Genomic DNA, 24737 nt, shown 5'->3' with positions numbered 1-24737 from the left:
TATATTCCTGGAGTGGGGATGGGGGTTTCCCAAGAGAAATTTAGACTATTTGCGAGGCCGAAATAAGCACTCACTGGTAAAACTGGGCAGAGACACCCTATTGTGACTTGGTCCAGAGGCTCCATGTATATAAGGGAATCGATTAACACTTAGGATGGGAATATTTAAGATCCCAAAGGGGTATCGATTGGGCCTTACTGGATAGCTAGCATGTAATAACCAAACGGTGTTTTAAGCAGCTGTCAGCTTTACCTGGGCTTGTCAGATGATCCTTCTGCTGTGGGATTGTGCTCCAGGTAAAAGACCAAGAGATCAATTGCCACCAAAGTGGTTCACAGACGGCAGTACCGCACCAATAGGGACTCATTGCTCCCCATTCACAAGCTAATTCGCCAATTAGAAAATCAGGGAGTGATTAGCAAAACGCACTCGCATTTTAACATCGCCATTATGGCCAGTGCGTAAAACCAGTGGGGAATGGAAGTCTGACGGTAGATTACCGTTGGCTGAATGAAGTTTAACCTCCATTAAGGGCTGTGTACAGACATGCTAGAACTCCAAGTATGAATTGGGGAGTCAAGAAGCATAGGTGGATATGCCACCATTGATATTGTAATGCCTAATCTTTTCCATCCCATTGGCTGCAAAATGTAGGCCACAGTTTGCTTTTTACCTGGAGAGGTATTCAGTATCCTGGAACCTTTACCTCAGGGTGGAAGCACAGCCAACAATTGCCATGGATTGATCCAAGCTGATTTTGAACGGGTAATGCTCCTGAACACTTGCAAGTATATTGATGACATATGTGAGTGTGGGCCATACAGCAGCAGAGGTTTCCAAAAAGGGAAACAGATAATCCAAATTCTTTTGCAAGCTGGTTTTGCCCATTAAGCGCAGCAAGGGAAGGCCTGCCCAGGAAATCAGTTCTTAGGTATAAAAATGCAAGATGGACGTCGCACATCCCAGCAGATGTGATTGACAAAATCACTGCTATGTCTCCGCCCACAATAAAACAGAGACCCAATCTTTTTCTGGAGTAGTGTGGCTTTTGGAGAATGGCATGTCCCAACACTACAGCCACATAGTGGAACCTCTCTATCAGGTAACGTGGAAGAAGAATAATTTCTCATGGGGTCCTAAGCAGCAGGCAGGCTTTTGAGCAGATAAACAAAAATAGCCCGTGCCGTGGCCCTTGGGGCCAGTACGGACGGGACAGGATGTGAAGAACATCCACTACACTGCTGCTGGAGAGAAAGGTCCCACTGGAGTTTGTGCAAAGAGCCTCAGGAAAGACCCGGAGGCGACCCCTAGGATTTTGAGTCGAGCAATAAGGGTCTGAGGAGCAATAACACTCCGAATGAGAAGGAGATCTTAGCCGTGTATGAGGGGTTCGGGCTGATTCTGAAGTAGTTGGACAGAGGTTCAGCTTCTTCTAGCACCTCGCTTGCCAGTAAATAAACTGGATGTTAAAGGACAGGTTCCCTCCACCCATCATGCTACTGATGCCACTTGAGTAAGTGGATTTCATTAATTACTCAACGAGCTCGAATGGGAAAACTCAGCCACCCTGGAATTCTAGAAGTGATCATGGACTGGCCTGAGAGTAAAAAAATTGAAACACCACTACAGAAAGGTATCACGTGCTAAAGAGGAACCACCATACAATGAGCTACCAGAAAACGAAAAGAATTTGCCCTATTCACAGACGGATCATGTCGTATTGTAGGGAAGCATCGCAAGATGGAAAGCTGCTGTATGGAGCCCCACACGACAAGTTGCAGAGGCCACTGAAGGGTAAAGGACAATCAAGTCAATTCGCAGAGGTAAAGCTGTTCAGCTAGCTTTAGAGTGGGCTGAACGGGAGAGGTGGCCAATGCTTCATCTTTATACTGATTCATGGATGGTGGCAAATGCCTTATGGGGTGGTTGCAACAGTGGGAAGATGATAATTGGCAACGAAAGGGGAAACCTGTTTGGGCTGCTAACTGTGGAAAGACATTGCTGCCCGAATAAGGAACATTGTTTTAAAGGTGCGCCATGTAGATGCTCATGTGCCTAAAAGTAAGGCTACTGAAGAACATTAAAATAACCATCAAGTTGATCGAGCTGCCAAAATGAGGTGGCTCAAATAGACTTGGACTGGCAGAACAAGGGTGAATTATTCCTAGCTCGGTGGGCCCACGAGACTTCAGGTCATCAAGGAAGGATGCAACATATAAGTGGGCCAGAGACCGAGGGTGGGACTTAACTATGGACGCTATTGCCAGGTTTATTCGTGATTGTGAAAACATGTGCCATAATAAACAAAAGCCAAGAGGATGAAACCTTTTTGGGGGAAGGGTGATGGCAAAAGTATAAATATGGAGAGGCATGGCAGGTTGATTATATCACCTTGCCACGATCTCGCAGGTAAGCGTTATGTACTCACCATGTGGGAGGCCAACCACTGGGTGGCTCGAAACATACGCAGTACCCCATGCTACCGCCCGAAACACCATATTAGGGTTGGAAAAGCAAATCTGTTGGCGGCATGGCACTCCGGAAAGAATTGAATCAGATAATGGGACCCATTTTAAAAATTCTCTTGTAACCACTTGGGCCAAAAATCATGGCATTGAGTGGATTTACCATATTCCCTATCATGCACCAGCTTCTGGTAAGATTGAACGACTCAATGGGTTGTTGAAAACTATGTTGAAAGCAATGGGTGGCGGAACGTATAAAAACTGGGAGAACCATTTAGCAGAAGCCACCTGGTTAGTCAACACTCGAGGATCTAGTAATCATAATGGTCCTAACCAATCCAGCTCCCTACGTACCGTGGAGGGAGGTAAGGTCCTGTAGTACACATAAGAGTGTGTTTGGGAAAGACGGTTTGGGTCCTTCCAGAATCTGGAAAGGGCAAACCTCTCCGGGGGTACTGTCTTGCCCAGGGACCTGGATGGCACGTGGTGAGTGATGGACAAAAATGGGAATGTTCAATGTGTACCACAAGGGAATTTGATATTGGGGGAGTGCAGCCAATGATTTCCTGTAGATATATAGGTAGAGTCTCAGAAGATAGTTCAATTAGGTACAGGACTTAAGATAGAGTGGATTAATGTTAAGGAAACACTTTTTTTTTCTATATACCTTAATTAGGCATTCTGTAAGCAAGTTTTCCATCTGGACTCTATATCGTGCACTGGCCATGCATGTGTAGAGCACACATGGAAAGAAGTATAAGTCAAAAGGAAATATGCTGTGGTGGCTGGGAAAGGATGAGTGCACCTTGATGTTGGGGACGCCCTACTAGCGCTGCCTTTCCCCTCTACCGCTGACATGTTTTCCTTTTTCTGGCAGTTTTGCCATTTTCTCAAAATTAATAAATAGTAGGTTAAGGTATAGAGTTTTGTTCTCAACTTAGAGATTTGTATGGAACAAATATAAATTGTTGAGAAAATAAGGTTACTGATTATTCACAACTACACGTATGAGTGTGTATGTATGTATGTATATACATAATGTAATGATGTAGAATAAGGGGTGGAATGTAATGGTTTAATAATTTTGTAATTTTGCTATCAGTATTCCACATCATAACATCATATAAAGCATGAATAATTTTACTGAATCTGCAACTTACAGAAGAAGACTACATCTCCCAGGGAACAACACGATAGGTCACGGGACCTGGACTCTATATTAACTCTGTCGCAGAACAGACTGACGTTTTTCGAGTTCTGGCGTTCAGGGGAGTGTGTGGGAGCCTTCAGCCGTTCGCCTAGATTCACAGTAGGCCTCTCGGTTACGGGACTCATTCTCTCTCCTATTTTGCTTGATTCGTTAGCTCAATTTTCAATTTTCAATTATATTGTATTATATTGTGTTATCCGGTATTTCGATATAGCATTTAGTAAATAAGTGTGCCTCCTTAGATCGTTGCCGCTGTTTTCTTTTCCTAATTAACTTTTTTCCTTTTGGCCTAGGGCCCCTCCAGGGCCCATGGCCCCTGTCACGGACGCAGGTGGATTTTTCGTTCAAACCGTGACAGAAATAAAAAAGAATTTGCTTACAGCCTTCACCTAAGCACTACAGAAACTCGTCTTAAAACTAAGGACTGGAACATGATGATCAATATAGGAACATAGTATGATATAACCGTTTGTAAAGATTAATTTCATACTTATTTTCATCAGCATGACTATAAGTCAGAAGGGAAAAAGGAAGAAAAAATACTGGAAATTCTCCAGGATCTTTCTCACCTCACCAGAGCTGGGAGGAAAGAAACAAAACCAAAAGTAACTTCATGGCACAAGGTTAAAATAATTAAAATAAATAAATAAAAAAGACAAAATGAAATGAGAACTAAAACAAAACAAAAACTGCTAAGGAAAAGCACTTCAGTTCAGCCAAGCAACTGAAGAGGAGGAACATGAACACGTCTTCCTGTTCTGTTAAAGTCTAAATAATGATTATACATGCACCTAAATACAGACATATACAAACAATGGTAAGGAAAAAAAAACACAACACATTTATAGATTCCTGTTCTGAGATTTGTTTTACCAATACATTAGTACTGCTCCAATTGCATTCACACTGCACTTCAAATACTCTACAAAAGAAAAATTTTAAATGTCTCATTCGAGTACTGTGGTAACAAATGACTGCAGATAGTGAATTTTAATTATCAGCTATTCTAAACTTCATATTCTGTTTCTAGTCACAATGATTACTAACAGAAAAAGACCCTTTCAAAGATTTCATAAAAACTATGCAGATTTTACTTCTTCTGGAACAATGCTCAGACACTACACTGAGAACACTAACACTACACAGGAGTACACTAACACAAGTTTGTTAAGGCTGTCTTTTCTTACTTCTGAAATCACATCACTTTACTGCAGAGTAACCATCAATTCAGGGTTTTTTTCTGCATTAGCTGTATTTGAAATAACATTTGCAAATAGTAACAAATATGTGAACATACTAGATATATAGGTGTCAAAACTATAATAGGGTACTAAGAAGGAAATGAATAAAACTAATCAAGTTTAGGCTGTTTGAGGAAAAAAGAGGAAAAAAAAACCAACAAAAAACAGAAAATTTCCAAACTACAGACATAACCACTTTCATCTTATTTTAAACTTTCATTATTTGACCAAATTTCACAGTAGATCTTCTGTAAGAATTGTGGGATTAAATTTACCACCGATCAGTTATTCTAAGGAAGCTATATATGAAACTAATTTCTGCTTAGTTGGAGTCTGAAACTGAGCATTATAATAACTAACATGAAACACAAGTAGACTAAAAGACTGTAGGCAGCATAGTTCAAACACCAAAACTAAAATGCATCTGCCTAAAGTATACACACAGTTTCATGTTGTTGATGTCACTAGACTCAATTAAATGATCACAGAATAACAGAATCGTAAGGGTAGGAAGAGACCCCCAGGGATCATCGAGTCCAAACCCCCTGCCAAAGCAGGTTCCCTACACCAGGTCACACAGGCATCCAGGCGAATCTTGAATATCTCCAGAGAAGGAGACTCCACAACCCCCACTCCAGGCAGCTTGTTCCAGTGCTCCGTCACCCTCACCATAACTAAGTTCTTGTGCACATTCATGCAGAATTTCCTATGCTCTGGTTTCCAGCCATTTCCCCTTGTCCTGTCTCCACATACTGCTGAAAAGAGTCTGGCCTTGCCACTTTGCCCCCCACACCTCAGATATTTATACACCTGGATCAGGTTCCCTCTCATCCTTCTTTCCTCAAGGCTAACCAGACCCAGCTCACTTAGCCTTTCTTCATAAGGGATATGCTCTAGGCCCTTCACCATTTTTATGGCCCTCCACTGGACTCTTTCCAAGAGATCCCTGTTTTTTTTGTAGTGGGGAGCTCAGAACTGGACACAGTACTCCAGATGAGGTCTTACCAGCACAGAGTAGTGGGGGAGGATCACCTCCCTCGACCTGCTGGCCACGCTCTTCTTAATGCACCCCAGAATTCTATTGGCCTTTTTGGCCATGAGAACACACTGCTGGCTCATGGCCAACCTGTCATCCACCAGAACACCCAGGTCCCTCTCCAGCAGGTCATCACCCAACCTGTACTGGTGCATGCAATTATTCCTCCATAGGTGCAAGACTCTACACTCATTTTTGTTAAACCTCATCTGGTTTCTTACTGCCCAGCTCTCCAGCCTGTCCAGGTCTCGCTGAATGGCAGCACAGCCTTCAGGCGTGTCAGCCCATCCTCCCATCTTCATATCATCAGCAAACTTGCCACTATCCCCTCATCACAATCATTGATGAAGATGTTGAACAAGCCAAGACCCAGTACCGACCCCTGGGGAACAGGGTCTCCAACCAGACTGCACCGCCAAAGATGACCCTCTGTGCTCTGCCAGACAGACAGTTCTCAACCCACCTCATTGTCCACTCATCTATTCCACACTTCCCCAGCTTTGTTAGAAGGATGTTGTGGGAGACAGTATCAAATGCCTTGCTGAAATCAAGGTAGACTACATCCACTGCTCTACCCCCGGGTTGGTCGAGCACGACCTCCCCTTGGTGAACCCATGCTGACTCCTCCTGATAACCTCCTTTTCTTCCAATTTCCGGGAGATGGCATCGAGCACAAGCTGTTCCATCACCTTTCCAGGGACAGAGGTGAGGCTGACTGGCCTGTAATTACCCAAATCTTCCTTCTTGCCCTTTTTGAAGCCTGGAGTGACACTGGCTATCCTCCAGTCTTCAGGCACCTCCCCCATACTCCCAAGACCTCTCAAAGATGATAGAGAGCAGTTTAGCAGTCACCTCTGCTAGCTCCCTCAGCACCTGTGGAAGCACCCCATCGGGTCCCATGGATTTATGAACATTGGTGTTGCATAGACACTCACGGACCACCTCTTCCCTGACTAAAGGCAAGTCTTCCATTCCCCAGATGCTCTCACTAACCTCCAGAGTCTGGGATTACTGAGGGAGAGCTTTTTCACTGAAGACAGAAGCAAAGAAGGTATTCAGTATTTCCGCCTTCTCCCTTATCTCCCTGTTACCAGAACACCCCCCTCACTTAGTAGGGGACCCACATTCTCCCTCGTCTTCCTCTTAACATGCTTTAAATAGCCTTTTTTATTATCCTTCATCCCTTTTGTCAGATGATGAAATTTTACCTCAACTTCTGCTTGTTGCCTTGCAAGCGTGATGTTAAAAATATCCAAGATCTTTTCAAATTCCTAAAAGAGAGGAGAGAATTTATTCTGGGACATTTTCATTTGATAAGATTTAATTGCTCACAGTCTTACAGAAAGCAACAACTAACTACTCTTTCCACAGAGTTCCAGTAATTTGCTCAAGTTCAAAAATCAAAAGGAAGCTGGAGAAGAAAAGCACCTAAGTTTTTTTTTCTTCAGTGCAATTAGTAACCTAAGATTACCTCATATGCTCATTAATACTAAAAAAAAAAAAAATTACTGATGAAGTTGCAAGTCAGGTTGCTGAAGTTATATTCCAAACTAGTGCTTACAAACACATGTGCATTTATGTTCAAACAAACATTAAGATAAAGCTGTTAGCAGAAAATGGCTGACCTCCAACGATTTTAAGATTTCTTCAGTAGGTTTTTTTGATGTTATCTTTCTTCTATACAACTCCCTATAGTTCTTCACTTGACTCCTATGATGTCGAATATGTTCCCATGACCACACTTGGAGCCTACGTTGAACATTTACTTCAAGGATGCCGTAAATAACATATTTCCACCTAAGGACAAATGAAGCGTAGCTTACATTTCTATTGGCATACTGAAAAGATACCTAAAGCTATGCAGACTCCTACTTATTATAGCTAGTTGTGAAAGTGTGAAATCCCTTGTAGATGCCTTTGGTTCAATAGATGAACACAAGGACTTTAAGTTTAGGAACTTTGGGAGGAAAAAAATTGATCAATAACTCTGTAGAAAAAAGTGCTCAACAACATCATGTGCATATGCACACGCATATGCAAACGTCTTTGAGGCAACTTCTAAAAATAAATATTTCTTTGTCATATGTATATAAAACGTTTGCCTATTTTTCAAATAATAGCTATGTTCTTATAATAGTACCCAATACATAGCAGCACTAACAACATCACCTTCATCAAAACAGAATTGGAATATTAAAATATTATCAGATTTAAGTTTCCAATGATAAACTTCATGACAGTAAATACAAGCTTCCAAACAAAATATATATTCATCCTTAGTCTGAAAACATCAGTTTTTCTGTTGTTTTTGTGTCTGTGTGTTTTTAAATATGATTATCTTAAGAAAAATTAAAGCAAACAAAAAAAACAAAATAGGATTTTGTTTTAGGAGGAAGTGAGTTCTAACATTCTTAAATAGGAAATTATATCTAGATATACATTTCAAATGAGTAAATAACTAACAAATTGTTTTCCAAGCATGACGAGGCCTACCATATCTTGGCATTGTTGTGCAGTGGAACATCAGGCCTGTACTTCCTATACGGCAAATTTCGAGTCATCATATCAATAGACTCAAGAAGCTCCATGACACTGAAGTACTAAAAGATCAAAAAACAAAAAAAAGTCCATCTTGACTGTTAACTGTTTTTCTGCAAACAGTGTAAACCATTTCTATTTCCTTAAAGACAGAACAATTTGCAAAGAAAAGCAATACTAAGAAACATCTTTTTATGTTTATTATAAACTTACACACTACTACTTAATATGATTGCAAACTAACCTTTTCCCACTGTATGTAATTTTAAAAAAATAATAATTATACCTGTGGCTTATTGAATTCAACAGCTACATCCTTGATACTTATATCTAGATCCATTTTGGGTGTTGAGAAATCAACGTCAGATCGAGGATTCATAAGAAGTTTGGCCTCAGCAGAAATTGGGCGGAATACTGAAAAAGCAGATGTTGATAAAAGGAAAAAAACAAAAAGGATATGAACTCTTCAAGAATCCCATAAATAATACATAGTAGTGATCAGTTCAGATTACACTAGGTCATTCCTTGGAAAATGCTAGACTTCTGAACATAAAAACTTGATGAATGCAGCTAAAAATGCAGTATAAGCTGTATTCAATTTTCCAGTTTCATTCTGATTATATGACCCACAAATGATTTTCATTTAATAACTCAGGACTACACATTAACAGACTTACCAAAAATATAATAGAAAGGACAATTCTTTGTTCTATTTTTCTTTCTCTGTGTTTTATGATACTGATATATTAGATTCTTTGCTAAGTTGCACTCACGTTACTAAATAAATAAATAAATGTCCTACATTTATAAATCCAAGTCCAAGTAATCATGGGAAAAAAATCAATGTGGATGCTAAGTCAAGCAAAGCACATCACACACTAAAACCAACTCAGAAAATAGATGTTATTCCTCAGTTTGGCAATATCAAGCATTCACTAGAGCCTTCAGAAGCTATGTTTCACTCAGGTTTTCCATCTACTTCAGGAAGAATGATCCAACAATAATACTTGAAATCATGTATTTCATATCCTTAGTAAATTCCCTTTACTAATAGAAATACTGATACATCATCTACATAAAAAAAATATTCTAAATCCATTGACAGGTTCATAAATGTGGAAAACATATTTGCAAGATGAAGGAATGTTTACACCTATTTAATTTCGTTTCACTTTAAGCTCATTATTCTTTCTGAAGTTTTGTTTTATTCTACATATTTTGTGGTAAATTTTGTACTCATTTTCCCCCTGTACCCATTTTGACACATTTTTTCCCCTCCTTTCTATCTGCTGGTATTACACTTGTGTTTACAGTTCAAATGACAAAGACAACTTCTTACTTATTACCTTCCTGTCAATGTCTCAGACTAGAGTTTCTCTGCAACAGTTAGAATTTTCACTTGTCACAGAGAATTAGCATGATATAAAGCTTAAAATATCTGTTTCTGTTGGTACTGATGAATTTTAAGAGTATAAATCTCAAATCTTGGAATTTGGCATTTAATCCTTTTGAACTGCTGTGTAAGGACTTAGATAACAAATGATATTTGCACTTATTTTCTTGTAAAGAGAGTCAAAGCTAGCAACTGAAAAAACAGAGATTAGAAAACAGATTATGGTTTTTTCCAACCTCTAATATGTAACAGTTACATAGCACTTACCAAAATCATAACCAACTGGAATCACATTGCGGCAGGCAACTCCCTGTTTCAAGCTAACCTATGATAGAGTAAAAAGAAAAAAAAAAAAAGAGAGAGAAAGAAAAAAAAAGTCACAATTCTATTACATTTTAAACATTTAAAAATAAAAAAGATCAACAGTTTGATATAATAATCTCTCTGAACAACAATTCAATGTGAAATAATCATCCATTTTTAAACATAACAAAACTGATATATTTGAGGACTATTGTTTTTAGCTACTAAATCACTGAGCAGTAAAATGACCACCTATTATGAATATTTTTCTAATCAGCAAAGAACTTTTTTTTTTTCCCCAAAGTTTCTCAGATGGCTGTTGGATTACCATCATATTAAAATCTTAACGTTTAGTATTTTTCCTGATGTATCAGTTACTAACATTTCTTGAAGATACTGGCATAAATGAGTGGAACGGAAAGGGAAACATGTTCAGTTTTTCACAGTATGACCAACAATAGCTGAAACCTTAAGTCATTCCTTGCTTACCAATGATTCATCATAGCCATTATGATAGAACATCTCAGATTTCACATTCCAGTAAGCAAAAAGGTTATCCAGTCGTACAAGCTGAAAACAGAATATAAATATTAATAAATCTAAGAATTTTAAATGAAATTTGGACTTCACAAAGTCTGGATTAGTAGAAACATTCAGACTGTTGGCTGCATGCTGCACATATTTGTATTTTAAAGTTGACACAGCCATATCTTCTTACTGTAGATGAAATTCAAATTCACAGCTAGACTGTACTGTACTAGTTCTTTCTTTGGCATGCAGATTATACTGTACCTTATAGAACAACTTCGCAGATTCATCATGTAAGCATGGATTCCAATTCTTGTCTGAGGTCTATAATGAAAATTAATGATAGTTATTCTGCTGTTTACTAAATACCAGCATTCATCATCACTGAAATAAATGAGTAGAACAAACAGGATGATTATCGTAATTTAACCCATAGAAACTGGAGCAACACTATCTTCTGATTTTGGACTATCAAGTCTTGACTTTCTTAATGAGATACTTCATCAGACTACCTTACTGAAAAAACACATATATGTATATATGCAGTGATTGGCATGCTGCTTGTAAGAACCTAAAGATTCCAACCTTACAAACTGTTTTCCTGTACATCATTATTATTTGTAGGTAAGCACTTTCAAAGCAGACAAAAAGGGACTGAAATTATTCTGTAATTCCAGAAGCAGCAGCTTAGTTCAAGCCCAATGAAAATTCTATCTGCTACTGTTCATCTTTAAGACCAACATGACAAGCACTTCCAAAGTGATGTAGTAAGAGTATCAGTTTTCATTCATTATACAAAATTGTTTGAGGGAAAAGGTTAGGAAAAGCTATTTCTGTTTCTTGAATATGCTAGAAAAAAAAAAAAAAAAGAATAAGACAACTAATTAATTCAAGAAAGTAGAATTTGCTTAAATACAATTTATTTACAATTATTAGTTATACAACAAATGTCAGAACTATTCGGCATGTTGTTTCTACTAGCTGTACTTCTAGAATGAATGTATACAGCCTAAAATAACTACTAACAGTTCCAAAAACTGAAGCTTGTAGATTAAAGAACTCAACTACAATTTGAAACAAGATATCACTTTTTTTTTCCCCATTTCCTCCTTTGGGGCTTATGCCAATTTCAATAAAACACCCATAGATTACAAACAGCACAAATTTAGAAAAGTCTGATGACTTGCAACCACAGATTGCAAAGGCAGAATAAAAATTTCCTCCCAGATGTCTGTTCAAGAGCCAGGATTTAATCTTTAATCGCAATATCTCCACTCCAAAATTTGTGCTTGATTTGATAAACCAAATAATTTTAAACCAAATACCATTGTGTTTAGCCCATGATGAGAATTCATCCATTAGACTATATGTTGCCAGATATAAAAACTTACATTAACATAACCTACATCATATACATCTCCTTAACCTATGCATCAACATGGTTTTTAGATGAAAAATAATATTACCTGCAAACTTAGGTTCTGAAGTGAAATCCCAAATGACAAGGGGTTACTTCGATTTGTGATCTGACGAAGTGAGGGCAATACCAAAAGAAGATTATATTGTGCTTAACATTTATACTTGAAAATAGACAGACAACAGTAAAAACACACACACATGTATCTTCATGCCTTGGTACAAGCTTTTTATTAATTTTCATGCTTTACTTTAAGACCATGAAACTTAAAAACCCTTAACAGTATTCTGTCAACATACAAAATAACAGGGAAAAAAAATTAAAAGCTCCTCATTTACTATAGTTGTTCATATCCCCTTATCTTATGATAGACAAAATCACTTACATCATCCTCATAGCGAATGTGGATGTTGGAAATTTTCACTTGAAGATTTTTGATGACCTGAGTGACTAGTTTTTCTACAAAAGTGTCTTGTTTCTCTTCTTTCACTTTATCTAAGTTTAAAAAAAAAAAGAAAAGAATTTAATAAAATTAATTTGACAAATGCTTAAATTTTATATTACTCTGTACACTCATTTCTTAAAAACATTATCTCTCAGTATGACATGTAACATTTACATCCTCAGCCTACAAAGTTTCAGCCTATGATATGATACACGTGATTCAAAAGTATGTAAGTATGAGATGGCAACCATCTCATTTTTCCAGGAGGAACATTTTGCAGTACCAATGCAACCTACATATTCAAATTTCAAGACAGTGTCGGATTTCCAAAGATGAACACTATTTCACACAAAATATTCAACAGCTAACAGCTAAGTCAAATAGTACTCAAGACAAATCCAAAAACACAAACCTTCCTAAATGAAAATAAAGACCTGTAATTGTAGTTTAAATATTGAGACAAAACAAAAAGTCTAGAACACTAAGTGAGAAATCCAACATCTTTCTGAATTAAAAAATAAAAGTAGCAATACTGTAATTAGCTCTCACTCTTACCTTGGTCAGCTATTTTCTGCTTTGCTTCCTCTATCCTTTGCAGTTCCCTTTGCCTTGCCTCCATGAGCTGCTTAGCCTCTTTTTCGGCATCATATTTTATGCCTAAATACACAATATTAAAAGGTGAGATACAAAAATCTTTATGTGTTTTGATATTTTTACAAAATAATTTTTTTCACACTTTGTTTGTGACTCTATAACAACAAAAAATTATTTGACTAAATCTAAACTTCTGAAGGTTACTCCACTGACATTTACCCAGTGTGTACCGGAAATAAAGCTCATGAAAGCAATATCAACCAACTACAGCAACTTCTGAAATTCCATCCACGCTTTTTTTTTCCCCCTCTATATTAACTTACTGGCTGTGGGCACAATAAGCAAATAAACTCCATCAAGAACTGCCTCAACAGGTTGAGTATAAAGGTTTTGCCATGGAATCTGAAGGTTAAGTTGACCTACAAATACAAAAGAAAAACGCTGAGCTATGCAGTCAAACTGCAGACAAGAGAAAAAAGTTATTAATTATTAAAAAGATAATTGGCATTAACTACAAAAGCTCTAAACTTTTTTGAACAGAAAAAGCAGTGCATCTGAAGTGGATTTCCTTTGGATCATCTGTCTGAAGTAGTACGCAGATAACATTCAACAAGTTTTCTGCATGAGACAAACATGTAATTCTTCTCCTTACTCTCTTGAACTATATTCACTCTTCACAACAATCTCCCCTTCCTTCCCAATCCACTATAGGATGCTCTCACACACCCACAGAATAGGACAACTCACACATTTTCAGTCACTTAAACACTGCCAAAACTAGAATTTTTAAAATATTTTTTAAAAATATTTTCATGAAGGAGAGTGTTTAATAGTGCACACATGTCTGTGAGCATGATGATCCCAACATTACAGCATCCCTCATTCTTCATATAGGTGCCATTTTTAATAAAATATGAAGTTAGTCACACACACAAAAATTATTTCCAGAGGAAGTCTAAGGGAAACGTGGCTTTAGACTTAGTTCATTTTAAGAAATCATTCACTTTTAAAATGCAGTCACTTAGCAGTGAGAAATGTATTTCATAAAAGGGAAAAGACAAAGGGAAGGAGGTGGCGAAATCAGAGATGAATCTTACTGAAACAACGGATGAGACACATTTCTATCAGCTTCATCTTTTGCTACACTGTGTTCATTTTTTGTTAATGTTGATAAGACTAAACAAGACCACATACATTTTAACTTCATTTTAACTCAAGGGAAAAAGAATGCTCGAAGTATGAAAATCAAGAAAACTACTTGCTTGCAATGCCTAAAGCCACCTGCAAATAAAAAGGGTATGTTCAGTAATTCCTGCAGGAATTAATTACAAAATGTAACTTACCAATATGTCCTGCTTTAACTTTAAATGGCACATCCAGCTGACTCTGAAACAAAGCATTTTAAAGTATTTCAGCAACTTGTGAAATATTGTCAAATAGGAATAGAAGACAGATAAACTTAACAACAAATATACCACTTAACCATTGAAGGAAAAAAAACAAACCACACACACACCCCAAATAAATAAATAAATAAGACCAATATATTAAATATAGCAGAATGCAAAAACAATGAGTTTCTTGTTTAGACTGTTACGCCATGCACATTCTTCAGGGCAAATTTCTACTCCATATACTATAGAAAAAAAATTAATATATATATAGCTTCCAGTACTTTTTTTTAAAATTATTATTTATTTAAACACACTCCTATACGAGTTTTCTTTTTGCAAAATATGCTAATTGAAGTCAGTAAATATATGTGTTCATCTTAAACTTAATACCAAATTCACTAGATAACATTAGTGGGGGAATGGGGGGGGGGAGGAACACAACACCAAAAACATGGATGCACATCCTAAAGTAAGAACCAGAAAGAAAAAAATCAACCAAAAAGTGCCCTACAATATTTTTTTTGCAACAATTTGTGTCTTTGCTTTCATTGTCTTACCAGTGCGTTTTCTTTTATTTCAAGATTCTTCAGTGCTACAGCTCCTAAAAGCGAAAAAGCCCATAAGTAAAACTACAATAAGCATAGTAGTAGCAGTGTACACTTAACAAGTCTTAGCTGTGGAACTAATCCACATCTCAAATATCCACAAAAGATTAAGAATGCATTGCCCATTCCCACTACAGAGAAATATTTCTCTGAAATTTGCTTATGGACTTTCCGTGTCCATGCAAAAGAACCTAAGATTCCTCAAAGTAAGTCAATGGAGATGATCTTAGAAGCTCTTTTCAGCCTTAATGCTTCAATGATGATTGCATTTCATGAGGACCTATTTGAAATTAAAAGTTTGCTCCTTTTTCCTCAACCATCTGCTTCCCAGGCTTATGGGAAGCATACAGCATACAGCTTTAGCTTTATACTGAATCTTTTTTCCATGAAAAGATCTTAGATCTTTGCAAGTTGCTTTTACAGTTGTATGACAGTTCACAGGAAGCACTGCAGTACATCCAATTTTTGAATGTCATAAGACAGGAATAACTTCAGTATCCTGTAAACACAGAAAATTCTACTTGCAGGACCTGTTTTTACAACGCACTCATCGTCAGGCACTTGACATCACAGAGGAACATCAGAAAGATGCAGGAAATTCACCTTTTGAGAGAAAGTATAGTTTGAAGCAACATCTGCAAATTCTCTGAGAAGGATGGAACACCTGCAACTACTACCTTTGAATTAGTTGCATAGTCCTAACAATTGCACATGGAACAGACATTTAATATCACTAAACAAAGGCATAAACGAGATTCAGAATATAAGAAGTGGATTATAAATGAAGAAAGGAACACAGCTTGAGATAGCAAATAAGATTTGATTGACCCAGTAATATTTTCCTTTTGGTCACACAAATTAAAAATGGCCAAATGCATCAGGAGAGTTGACCTCCAACTACAATAAGTATTCTTGCAGTTACAAGGTGATAATAGCTTGGGACAGTAGTCAAAGTAGCATCAATTTGGGGAAACAAGACTCTGATATCAGAATAGCACTTCCTTGGAGTTGGTTCCAGTCATTGAATTGCTGCTGTATAGATTTTCAGGTGAACTAACACAACTATGCTGTGGTATTTACAAAATAATAAGTTTTGAATTATTTAATGTGTTTACCACAGTAATCTACACATAGCGTTTTCTGGCAAATTTTTATACATACTAACTTTATTTCCTATCAAAACTCATCCTGCACAGATCATTTTAACACTCAATAACATAAGTCTCATTTTATAATAGGAAAAAGAACAAAAATAAAACATGTATATTCCTTCTCCAAGAAGGCATTGCTGGTTGTATTTGTGGTAAGTAATGCTACTGAGTACAGTGTAAAGGTTTGTGCTTGTGATCAAATTACCACCACTTAGATTTTTGCCTCCCAGTTGAGGCACGTCTATCAGCAAATTCTAAGACAACATGACATATGAAATAATTTAAATGGGTTTAGTTTCTTTCACTTTCACTGTGAGAAAAGTAAACATTATGTTGTCTTCATGAACAGCTTTGGTGCATCGTGCATTTTCAGCTGCTAAGACACTGTACCTTGGCTGCAATAACATAAAAGCCCTAATGCTTCTGAAAACAAACTACTGCAAAGCACGCAAGGATTATCAGCACGAGCTCTTACAAAATACTTTCTCACATGACAAGCTATGGCTCATTTTTGCCTGAGCCCATCGTACTGACGGAATAAACACAGCACCAATACTGCTTATCATAGAATCATCAAGTTTGGAAAATACTTAAAAGATCATCCAATCCAAACCCAGCTCACTACAACCTCCCTTCAGGAAGTTATAGAGAGCAATGAGGTCTCCCCTGAGCCGCCTCTTCTCCAGGCTGAACATTCCCAGCTCCTTCAGCCTCTCCTCATAAGGCCTGTGCTCCAGACCCCTCACCAGCTTTGTAGCCCTCCTCTGAATACGTTCCAGGGCCCTGATGTCTTTCTTGCAGTGAGGGGCCCAAAACTGCACACAGTACTCAGGTGCGGCCTCACCAGGGCTGAGGGCAGGGGAACAATCACTTCTCTGCTCTGGCAACACTGTTTCTGATGCAAGCCAGGATGCTTGATTTTTTTTTTTTTTTTAAACAGCTCTCTACAAAGAGTTGGGATAGGGAAGCCAGGTAAACTATTCTTGACTAATTTTCCCTATATGTATGACTTTAGGATTACTAAGTTTCAAAGTTTTAGTAGAAATAATTAGGAGAAATTAGTAAAACTGTGATAATTTCATTTTAATGTGGACTTAATAAACATTTATTGAAATAGAGCAACTTATTTAAAGGGGGGGGGGAAGAAAAGATTTGAAAATACATGAAGATTTAGGGTGTGCTTTGGATGGTTTTGGATTTGGTTTGTTTCTTCTTATGAAGCCGTTGGCTGTTTCTTTGCACTGAACATAACAGTACATCTAGATAAAAAGAATGGTTAAAACTTCCTAACTAAGCAACCTTTTAAAACTGTAAGTTCAGATAAGTTAGTGTTGCATAAGTACATATGGTTAAATATGCAGGATTATAACCAAAACAATAATGCAAGCTAAAACATTCACAAATACCTATGGTTGACAATTTACTAGGCAAATCCTTATCTTCACTGATCTCTGGGCATTGCAGCTGGTTCAACAAAATCAAACATTTGGCAAAATAATTAATCTTTATGAAGGCTTATGTTCTAATTTCAGACACTCAAACATCAGTGTAGTATTTAGTAAAGCATTTGGCCAAAGAGGCATAACTGAAATTGTTATCTATATCAACAAAAGCTACAGGCAGAAGGAAACTGATGGTCATAAAAATCCTGCTCACTTAACCTATGAACTCTAACATCAACGCTATCCTTGTAAATAAGAAGGGACGGAAGTGAGACAGTAGAAGGGAAGTTATATGAAAGACGACAGACATCAGGAACACAAAATATCTCTGCTTATATCTTATCTGTATCAAACTGTCCTGCCCGTGCTTTAACAGAATTTCTGCTTTTTACCAAGATTATCACATTACTGATAGGAACATAGCTTATGAAACCCTCTAATCATTTCCTACCAACAGCTGCCTTGCAAGTCATTTCCCACTTGTATTTGTGCTGCTAATCAGTCGTATTTAAGCATACCTTCCAGGTACAAACTGGAAGTCTTTGAGGGTTTGAATGTCTGCCAGCCACCTTCTGTACTGACACCTCTTGTAAAACAGGTCACAAAAAGCAGAAGAAACCACTGAGGTATCCCTCCAACAGTCCAAATGACTTTACTAGTATGCAGAAACCACACCTGCAATACCTGAATAAGGCATGATATATGAAAGTAGTATTTATCTATCACACTAATACACATGACAGAAAAAGCAGACAAAAAGTACTTGGGGGCTCTTAAACTTTCATCAGATATCTTCCTCTACCAGTAGGCTGATGCAGCTGACCCAGTCAGAAACACCAGGTATTCAAATAACAAGTAACTTCTGCTTGAGACATTAGCTAACAAGTAGGTGTGCCCAAGTCAAGAGAGATTTTTGAAGTGCAATGGAAGCACTAAATGAGATTCTTTAGGCCCAGCCAAAAGAAACAGAAGTTCAATGGACTTTAGTGAAACAACTGTTTGGTCCCTCATAATGGTTAGAAAGTTCAACGGTTTTACACTTTTTCAAAGGCAAAAAGCAACACCTCAAACGACTTCAGTAATTTCTTCAGATGTTAAAGTATGTCTTTATGAAGAGTGAAACACTTAAGAAACCTAACTAGATATTATCTAAGCTGTTCTTCTAACAGGTATTCAAAGCTATATTCACATGTAATAACTTGCCTGAGCGCCACTTTCAAAGTGATGGCCAGAACAAGACAAGGTTTACATCAACAGCTTTCCCAGTACCATCTATTAAATAACATTCTTTGGTGGCTGCCAAACACAGTAAGTAATATTTTATTCTGTTGTTCTTAAGGAAATCTTTTCTCACACGATACAATGGCTTTTCCCATTATATCTTTTTCTGAGCCTTTGGCTTTCCAGTGTTGGACTTACATGTTCAAATAGCCCTTTTAACTTACGCAGTTTGTCCTTCAGTCTCCCTCCTGAGTTGCCTTTTATATTTCAGGTCACTGAATTCTTGCAGCTCTTTCAGCTGTGAGCCTACCTCTGGACACCTGACCTTACTTTTTGATGTAGCTGGCATTCTTGCCCTTCAATGTGAGTTTTTTGGTGAGCGGAAGAAAACATTTATAAGCATGCCTATATATTACTGTGTACATGTGCATTGGTAGAAGCAGTGCCATCATGCAACTTTGTAACACAAATTGAATTACAATGGCTTTCATATGACATCCTGACTTCCCTCATTATGCAAAGTTGAAATGAATGATAAGCATGTTCCTTAATATCATTAGTAGAGCTTCCAAATTCACAGCAGAGAGAACTTATATATATGTTCAGAGTCTACCAACAGAATGTTGCCAGTCCTAATGTTAACAAGCAAGCTATACTGACATAGTGACATAACTCCTTCACCACAGCATCTTAAGAGGAAGGTGCTTATGCTTTGGGTATTTCATCCATCAGACCTGAAAATACACAGGCTTTTTAAGATTTAATAAAATAATACATGCAGTGCCACAGTATCCACAAGGCACACAGCACATACAGCAAGTGGGAAATAAGGCACTTTCATAGCAAGCAGAAAAACCTACAAACATACTAACCTAATACAGAATCTGAAGAAGAAAAAAAAGAAAAAAAAAGTGCTGTTTTTTTCTTTTACAAAATAATAATAAAAGAGATAAAGTCCACAACTGAAGTTCCACAACTTCACACAACTTCCACAAGAAACACAATAAAATTAACAGTAAACTTCATAAGGAACTATGTATATAAGAATCTGTTAGTCAGGGACAATCATGAAAAAAATTCTGCTACCACTAATAGCTACTGCCTTTTAGTTGGAAGAATGTACTTTATATATCCTCTAGTATCTTTGGTGTGAAAAAAATACTGCAGAAGAACACACCATTAAACATGGCAGAAGTTGCACATGCATCAGACTTCATCCCTTGTAGACCACAAAAAAATAACATTCTGCAGATGATCCTTCGAAGATGTTACACAGCAGCTCCGTAGGCATCTCAAAACTAGAGGTATCACATACCTACTCTCACACACAGCAAACCTACAAACTGTAGCCAATATGCACCTATCTGCTAAGAGCTGCCCCACAGAAGCATGAGCTGTCAGGACAAACTACCACTCATCTGTGGAGCTGGAAAAACAAGTTTTATTTGTGACATATAAGCATAGCCCAGAATTTGTACAGAATGACCTATATTTTACGATAAATATTTTTCCTGCCTTCCCTGAATATGACAACTATGACAACTGAATAACTTCAATTCACAGACAGTGTGAGACACTCCTGCTAAAACATGCAATAGCTCTGCCCTTTCAAAGAAAGTACAATCAACAAGTATGCTAAATTTGGCCTTAACGCCACAGACCGAGGATAGTCCTTTCTCTGCAACAGTTCTGTGTGCTGGTGCGGTTTTAAGGCTACAGACAGAGTCTGAAGTTTATGGAGATCCTATCAAGCCTTGACTAGCTGATAGCACATCACTGTAGAGATTAAACCAACAGAAAAAAAAACACCATTCCTGATAACAGAAGAGAAAAATGAAGTGTCCAAAGCTTCAGGAGAAGCCTCCAGAATCTGATCTATGTACATGAAGGCCTAATAATGGAATTATTAGGCAAGGAACACCCTTGGGGTGTTTCATACCAGCAAACGTAAAAAATAATAACCTCCACTTGCTTTTGCTGGTGTTGCAGACACCTGGAATGCATATTCACAGCTGACTCAAGGGTGCCTGCACATGCACCTGTTATGTGTGGGCGTCTTCCTTCTTTCGCGTTTACTTTTCCCAACGCACAGAGGCTGCCGCCGCTGCCTTCTCAGAGCGCACTGCAGACGAAGCTCCGCCCGGGACAAGCCGCCGTTCCCGACGGCTCAGCGCAAGCAGCTGAGTGCGGCCGCTGCCCCGGACCCCCTCACCCCGGCAATTACCGCAAACTGCTGCCTGCACTGGCACCTCCATCAGCACACTCCCGATACTAAAACGCTACCGAAACCGACTCCGTTTATTTTTAGTTTCATATTCCTGGACGGGAATGAGCTGGATAGAACCTGCACGTTTCTCACGCGAAGAGATCCCCGCTCTGAGCCCGCACCGGGCTTCGGCCGGACAGACTTCCCCGCGGACAGGGTACAGGCGAGGGCGCGGCGCACGTAGCCGGGGCCGCTCCCCGCCGGGCGCCTCTCGCTGCCGCCCGCGCGGCGCCTGCCTGCCGCAACCGCCTCCTGCCGAACCGCCCCCGGCCCTTCGGCGGCAACTGTGCGCTGCTACAGCTCGAGCAGGCTGGAGGGGTGGCGGGGGGCGGAGGAGCACAGCACGGCCCGAGCGGGGCACGCCGCCCGGCTCCCTCCCGAGCGCGGGAGACTCCTACCTCCCCAGATGCCCAACTTCAGCTGGGAGCTGTCTAGGTTCACCACGTAGTCGCCGAGGAAGCGGTTCAGGACGTCCACCACCAGCGACTCAAACACCATCCTGAGCCTCTGCCGCTCCTCCGGCCTCCGCCCCTGTGCGGTCCAGTCGCGGCCCCACCCTGCCCCCCGCCGCCCTCACTGCAGCGCCCCGCCCCGCTCCACCACCCGAGGGGAGTGTCCGTCTCGCCACGCCCACCTGCTGCCGCCTTCCTGGACACCTCCGCGTGCCCGAGCCGCGCGCAGGCGCGTTGGGTTGCGGGGGGAGGGGGTTGAATCTCTCGTGGGCGCGCAGGCGCGGCGCAGGCCGGTGGGTGGGAGGCGGGAGGGGTTGGATTTTTTCAGTGCTCGGGGCGGGGTTGGGGGGAGGGTGTGGCTTTGAGAGTGTCTGTGGGATTTCGCCTGGGTACTAGAGATCGTGTATCTTGTCCAAGGAGCTTAAATGTTATAGTAGTTTCGGGTTTTGATACTTAAGCACGTATGCATTTCGTTAAGGAACTCCATTTTTCCTCAGTCTATGCAGGGGTTTGAAGTTACTGCACCTCTGTGCCCTTTGGGCCTGGGCTGGGCTATTAATAGCAGCGTGACTAAACCTGGTTGTGTTTCAGATGCCTCTCCAGAATCTGGCTGTCTGCAGCCTGCTGCGCTGGGATCCGCTGACTGGAGCTCGGGATCTGGGTCACAGCCACCCTCGGCAAATGCCTCCCGAGGCCTTCTGTGCAAGTTCTGATGTGCCAAGATGCCTCTGTGTATTTATTGAGTGGGAGGATATCACTATTCCCTAGCTTTTCCCTGGAATTGCAATAATTAGGCTTAAAATTAGATAACCATGAATTATGGTTAAGATAAACCCTGGAGATTTTACAGTATGTTGTATTGGGTTAATGGGATTTTGGCAGCAGGGAAGGGCCTCAGTGGGAAAGAACGAGGGGCTTCTGTGAGAGGCAAAACTAGCCCCAGGCAGCAGGCAGACCTCCTGCTGGCCAAGGTGGAGCCCATTGGCAGCACTGGTGGTGCCTCTGTAATATATTTTAAAAAGAGAAAAGTACGTACTTAAATGTGAGAGATCAGCCCTCCAGCCACCAAGGTCATTGCAGAAGGAGGAGCTCCAGGCCTGAAGCAGCAGCTCCCTGCAGCCTAGGAAGGGCCTATGGATGAGAAGACTGTCCCCTGATGCCTACAGGCACCACATCTCAATATGTAGTTATGAAGCAGCCCACGGGGCAGCAGTGGCTGAGGTGTAAAGGATGTGCAGTCCATGGAAAGCCCTGCAGGAGCCCCTGGGGTGGAGCTGCAGCCTGTGGGGACCCATGTTGGAGCAGATCATCATGATGAACAGTAGCCTGTGGAAAGGAGCTATGCTGGACCACATAGTTGAAAAAGCCACTTGCTTGGGTGGAGGAAGAGTGTGAGGAAGAGGGGGCAGAGATGAGGTGTTACGATCTCACTGCAGCTCACAGTACCCAGCCTTCTTGCAATGCTTAGGTAGGGCAGTGGAGGAGGCAGAAGAACCCAGAGCAGACAACTGAGTTTGCGACTGGAAAAAATGGGAGAATTGGAGAAAGGTCTTAGTTTGGTTTCTCAGTGTCCTACCTTATTTTTCAGTTGGCAGTAAATTTAATTAAACTTCTCTGAGTTGAATCTGTTTTGCCTATGAGGCTAATTGATGGGTGATACCTCTGTCTTTAACTCAACCCTGAAGCTCTTCCACTTCATTTTCTCCACCTGTCTGCGTGAGGAGAGGGGATGAATGAGTAGAAGGGTGAGCATCCCATAAGCAGCCAAGGTCAGCTCACTGCAAATACAATGGGAAAAAAGAAAACTGGGGAACGCTTTTTTTTCCCTGACCCCTGTCATTAATGACACTTATCAGCAATTGTTTAAAGTGAAATGCAACAATGTAAGCAACAATGAAACATGCCTATTAGTATTTTTGGAAGATAAAATGTGCTGAAAGAATGTCAGTTGAGGCATGTTTGTTCATGAGCTGTTTCCTAGCTGATATCTTTAGGAAGCAGTTGCTGGCTTCTCACATGACCCACAGGGCAGAAAAAGCATTGCTGTTCTTTCTCTTTGCTTATCAAAAGTGAATTAAACATACCTATACACTTTCAAAAGCTTTGAAAATACATTTCAGAAGTTCTGTCATGGTAGAATCATAGAATTGCTCAGTTGAAAATGAATGTTGTGCTTCCTTTTAACTAGATGACCTGAAAAGTGCCTTCCATCTTCAGCCTTTCTGTCATACTGTGATCTGCTCTTCACACTATGAAAAATTAGCGTTAAGTTGAAGACTCATTTCTCCATATGCCTATAAAACTTCTGTCATAAGAAAGAAGTGATAATTATTTAAAACTCAAGAAAAAAAGCCTGAAAACAAATATGGTAGACTCTTCAATTTGATGAAAATTGTAGGTAGGTTTGTAGAAAGACTTATAGAAGACTGATCCATAAGCAATAAAGCAAGGAGTCATGCCAAAATGATAGGTAGCAGCCATAAACATCCCAAGTTCAAAGATTTAATAGGGACTTGATAGGAATAGTGATATTATTTGCTGCTTTTAAACTAGGCCTAAACTTTAAGTAAGATTTAAAATGATTTATTATCTGGATTTAGTTGCAGTCTGTTATTCTTCAAAGGTCAGTTATCAAACAACTGCTTTAGAGTATACTTGCGCTAAATAATAACACTATTTTTCTTTAGTTCTGAAAGCAAATTCCTCTTTATGTAACTATTTTCAGATAGGTGCTTAGAGAGAGTATGTGTGCCTTTCTGTCAGTCTCACTGAAACATCTTATCAAAAATACTGCAAGACTGCCAGAAATGATACACTTTCATCCCTTTATATACTAATACATGAATACCTCATATATTTCTTGGCCCTTGCTCTTACTGTAGCATGTGTTTAGGTACTTATCCTCAGCCTGCCACCTTAGTAGTATGCCATCTCCCTCCACCATGCAGAATTATTTACAAAGGAGAAAGCACACTTTTATCATGGGTATTGTTGCTCTGCTTTGTTTATCAACACAAGGAATGAGAGGAAGACTTA

At 39.4% G+C, this 24737-nt stretch overlaps 1 protein-coding gene across 7 annotated transcripts in view; it reads right to left on the bottom strand.

The window, feature by feature from the left end:
- VPS13A (vacuolar protein sorting 13 homolog A) overlaps window positions 1-21828 on the bottom strand; it is a 102919-nt gene extending 81091 nt beyond the window's left edge. For 5 of the 7 annotated variants that reach the window (XM_015849182.2, XM_015849180.2, XM_015849183.2 and 2 more), the window contains exons 1-14: window positions 21648-21828; window positions 15122-15165; window positions 14514-14556; window positions 13494-13589; window positions 13132-13233; window positions 12517-12626; window positions 12181-12240; window positions 10979-11038; window positions 10676-10756; window positions 10151-10208; window positions 8777-8904; window positions 8446-8552; window positions 7578-7749; window positions 7161-7223 (exon numbers count right to left, since the gene is read on the bottom strand). In XM_015849182.2, the coding sequence (XP_015704668.2) occupies window positions 7161-7223; window positions 7578-7749; window positions 8446-8552; window positions 8777-8904; window positions 10151-10208; window positions 10676-10756; window positions 10979-11038; window positions 12181-12240; window positions 12517-12626; window positions 13132-13233; window positions 13494-13589; window positions 14514-14556; window positions 15122-15165; window positions 21648-21747 (1224 nt within the window). In that variant the 5' untranslated portion in view covers window positions 21748-21828. The remainder of the gene's footprint in view (window positions 1-7160; window positions 7224-7577; window positions 7750-8445; window positions 8553-8776; window positions 8905-10150; window positions 10209-10675; window positions 10757-10978; window positions 11039-12180; window positions 12241-12516; window positions 12627-13131; window positions 13234-13493; window positions 13590-14513; window positions 14557-15121; window positions 15166-21647) is intronic. The other 2 variants (XM_032441136.1, XM_032441137.1) reach the window with 1 other exon arrangement.
- Between the last annotated feature and the right edge of the window lie 2909 nt (window positions 21829-24737).

This window comes from Coturnix japonica, chromosome Z (assembly GCF_001577835.2).
Source record: "Coturnix japonica isolate 7356 chromosome Z, Coturnix japonica 2.1, whole genome shotgun sequence".
Taxonomy (NCBI): Eukaryota; Metazoa; Chordata; class Aves; order Galliformes; family Phasianidae; genus Coturnix; species Coturnix japonica.
Note: the sequence above shows the minus strand (reverse complement) of the source record. Positions and strands in the feature narration are given on the sequence as shown.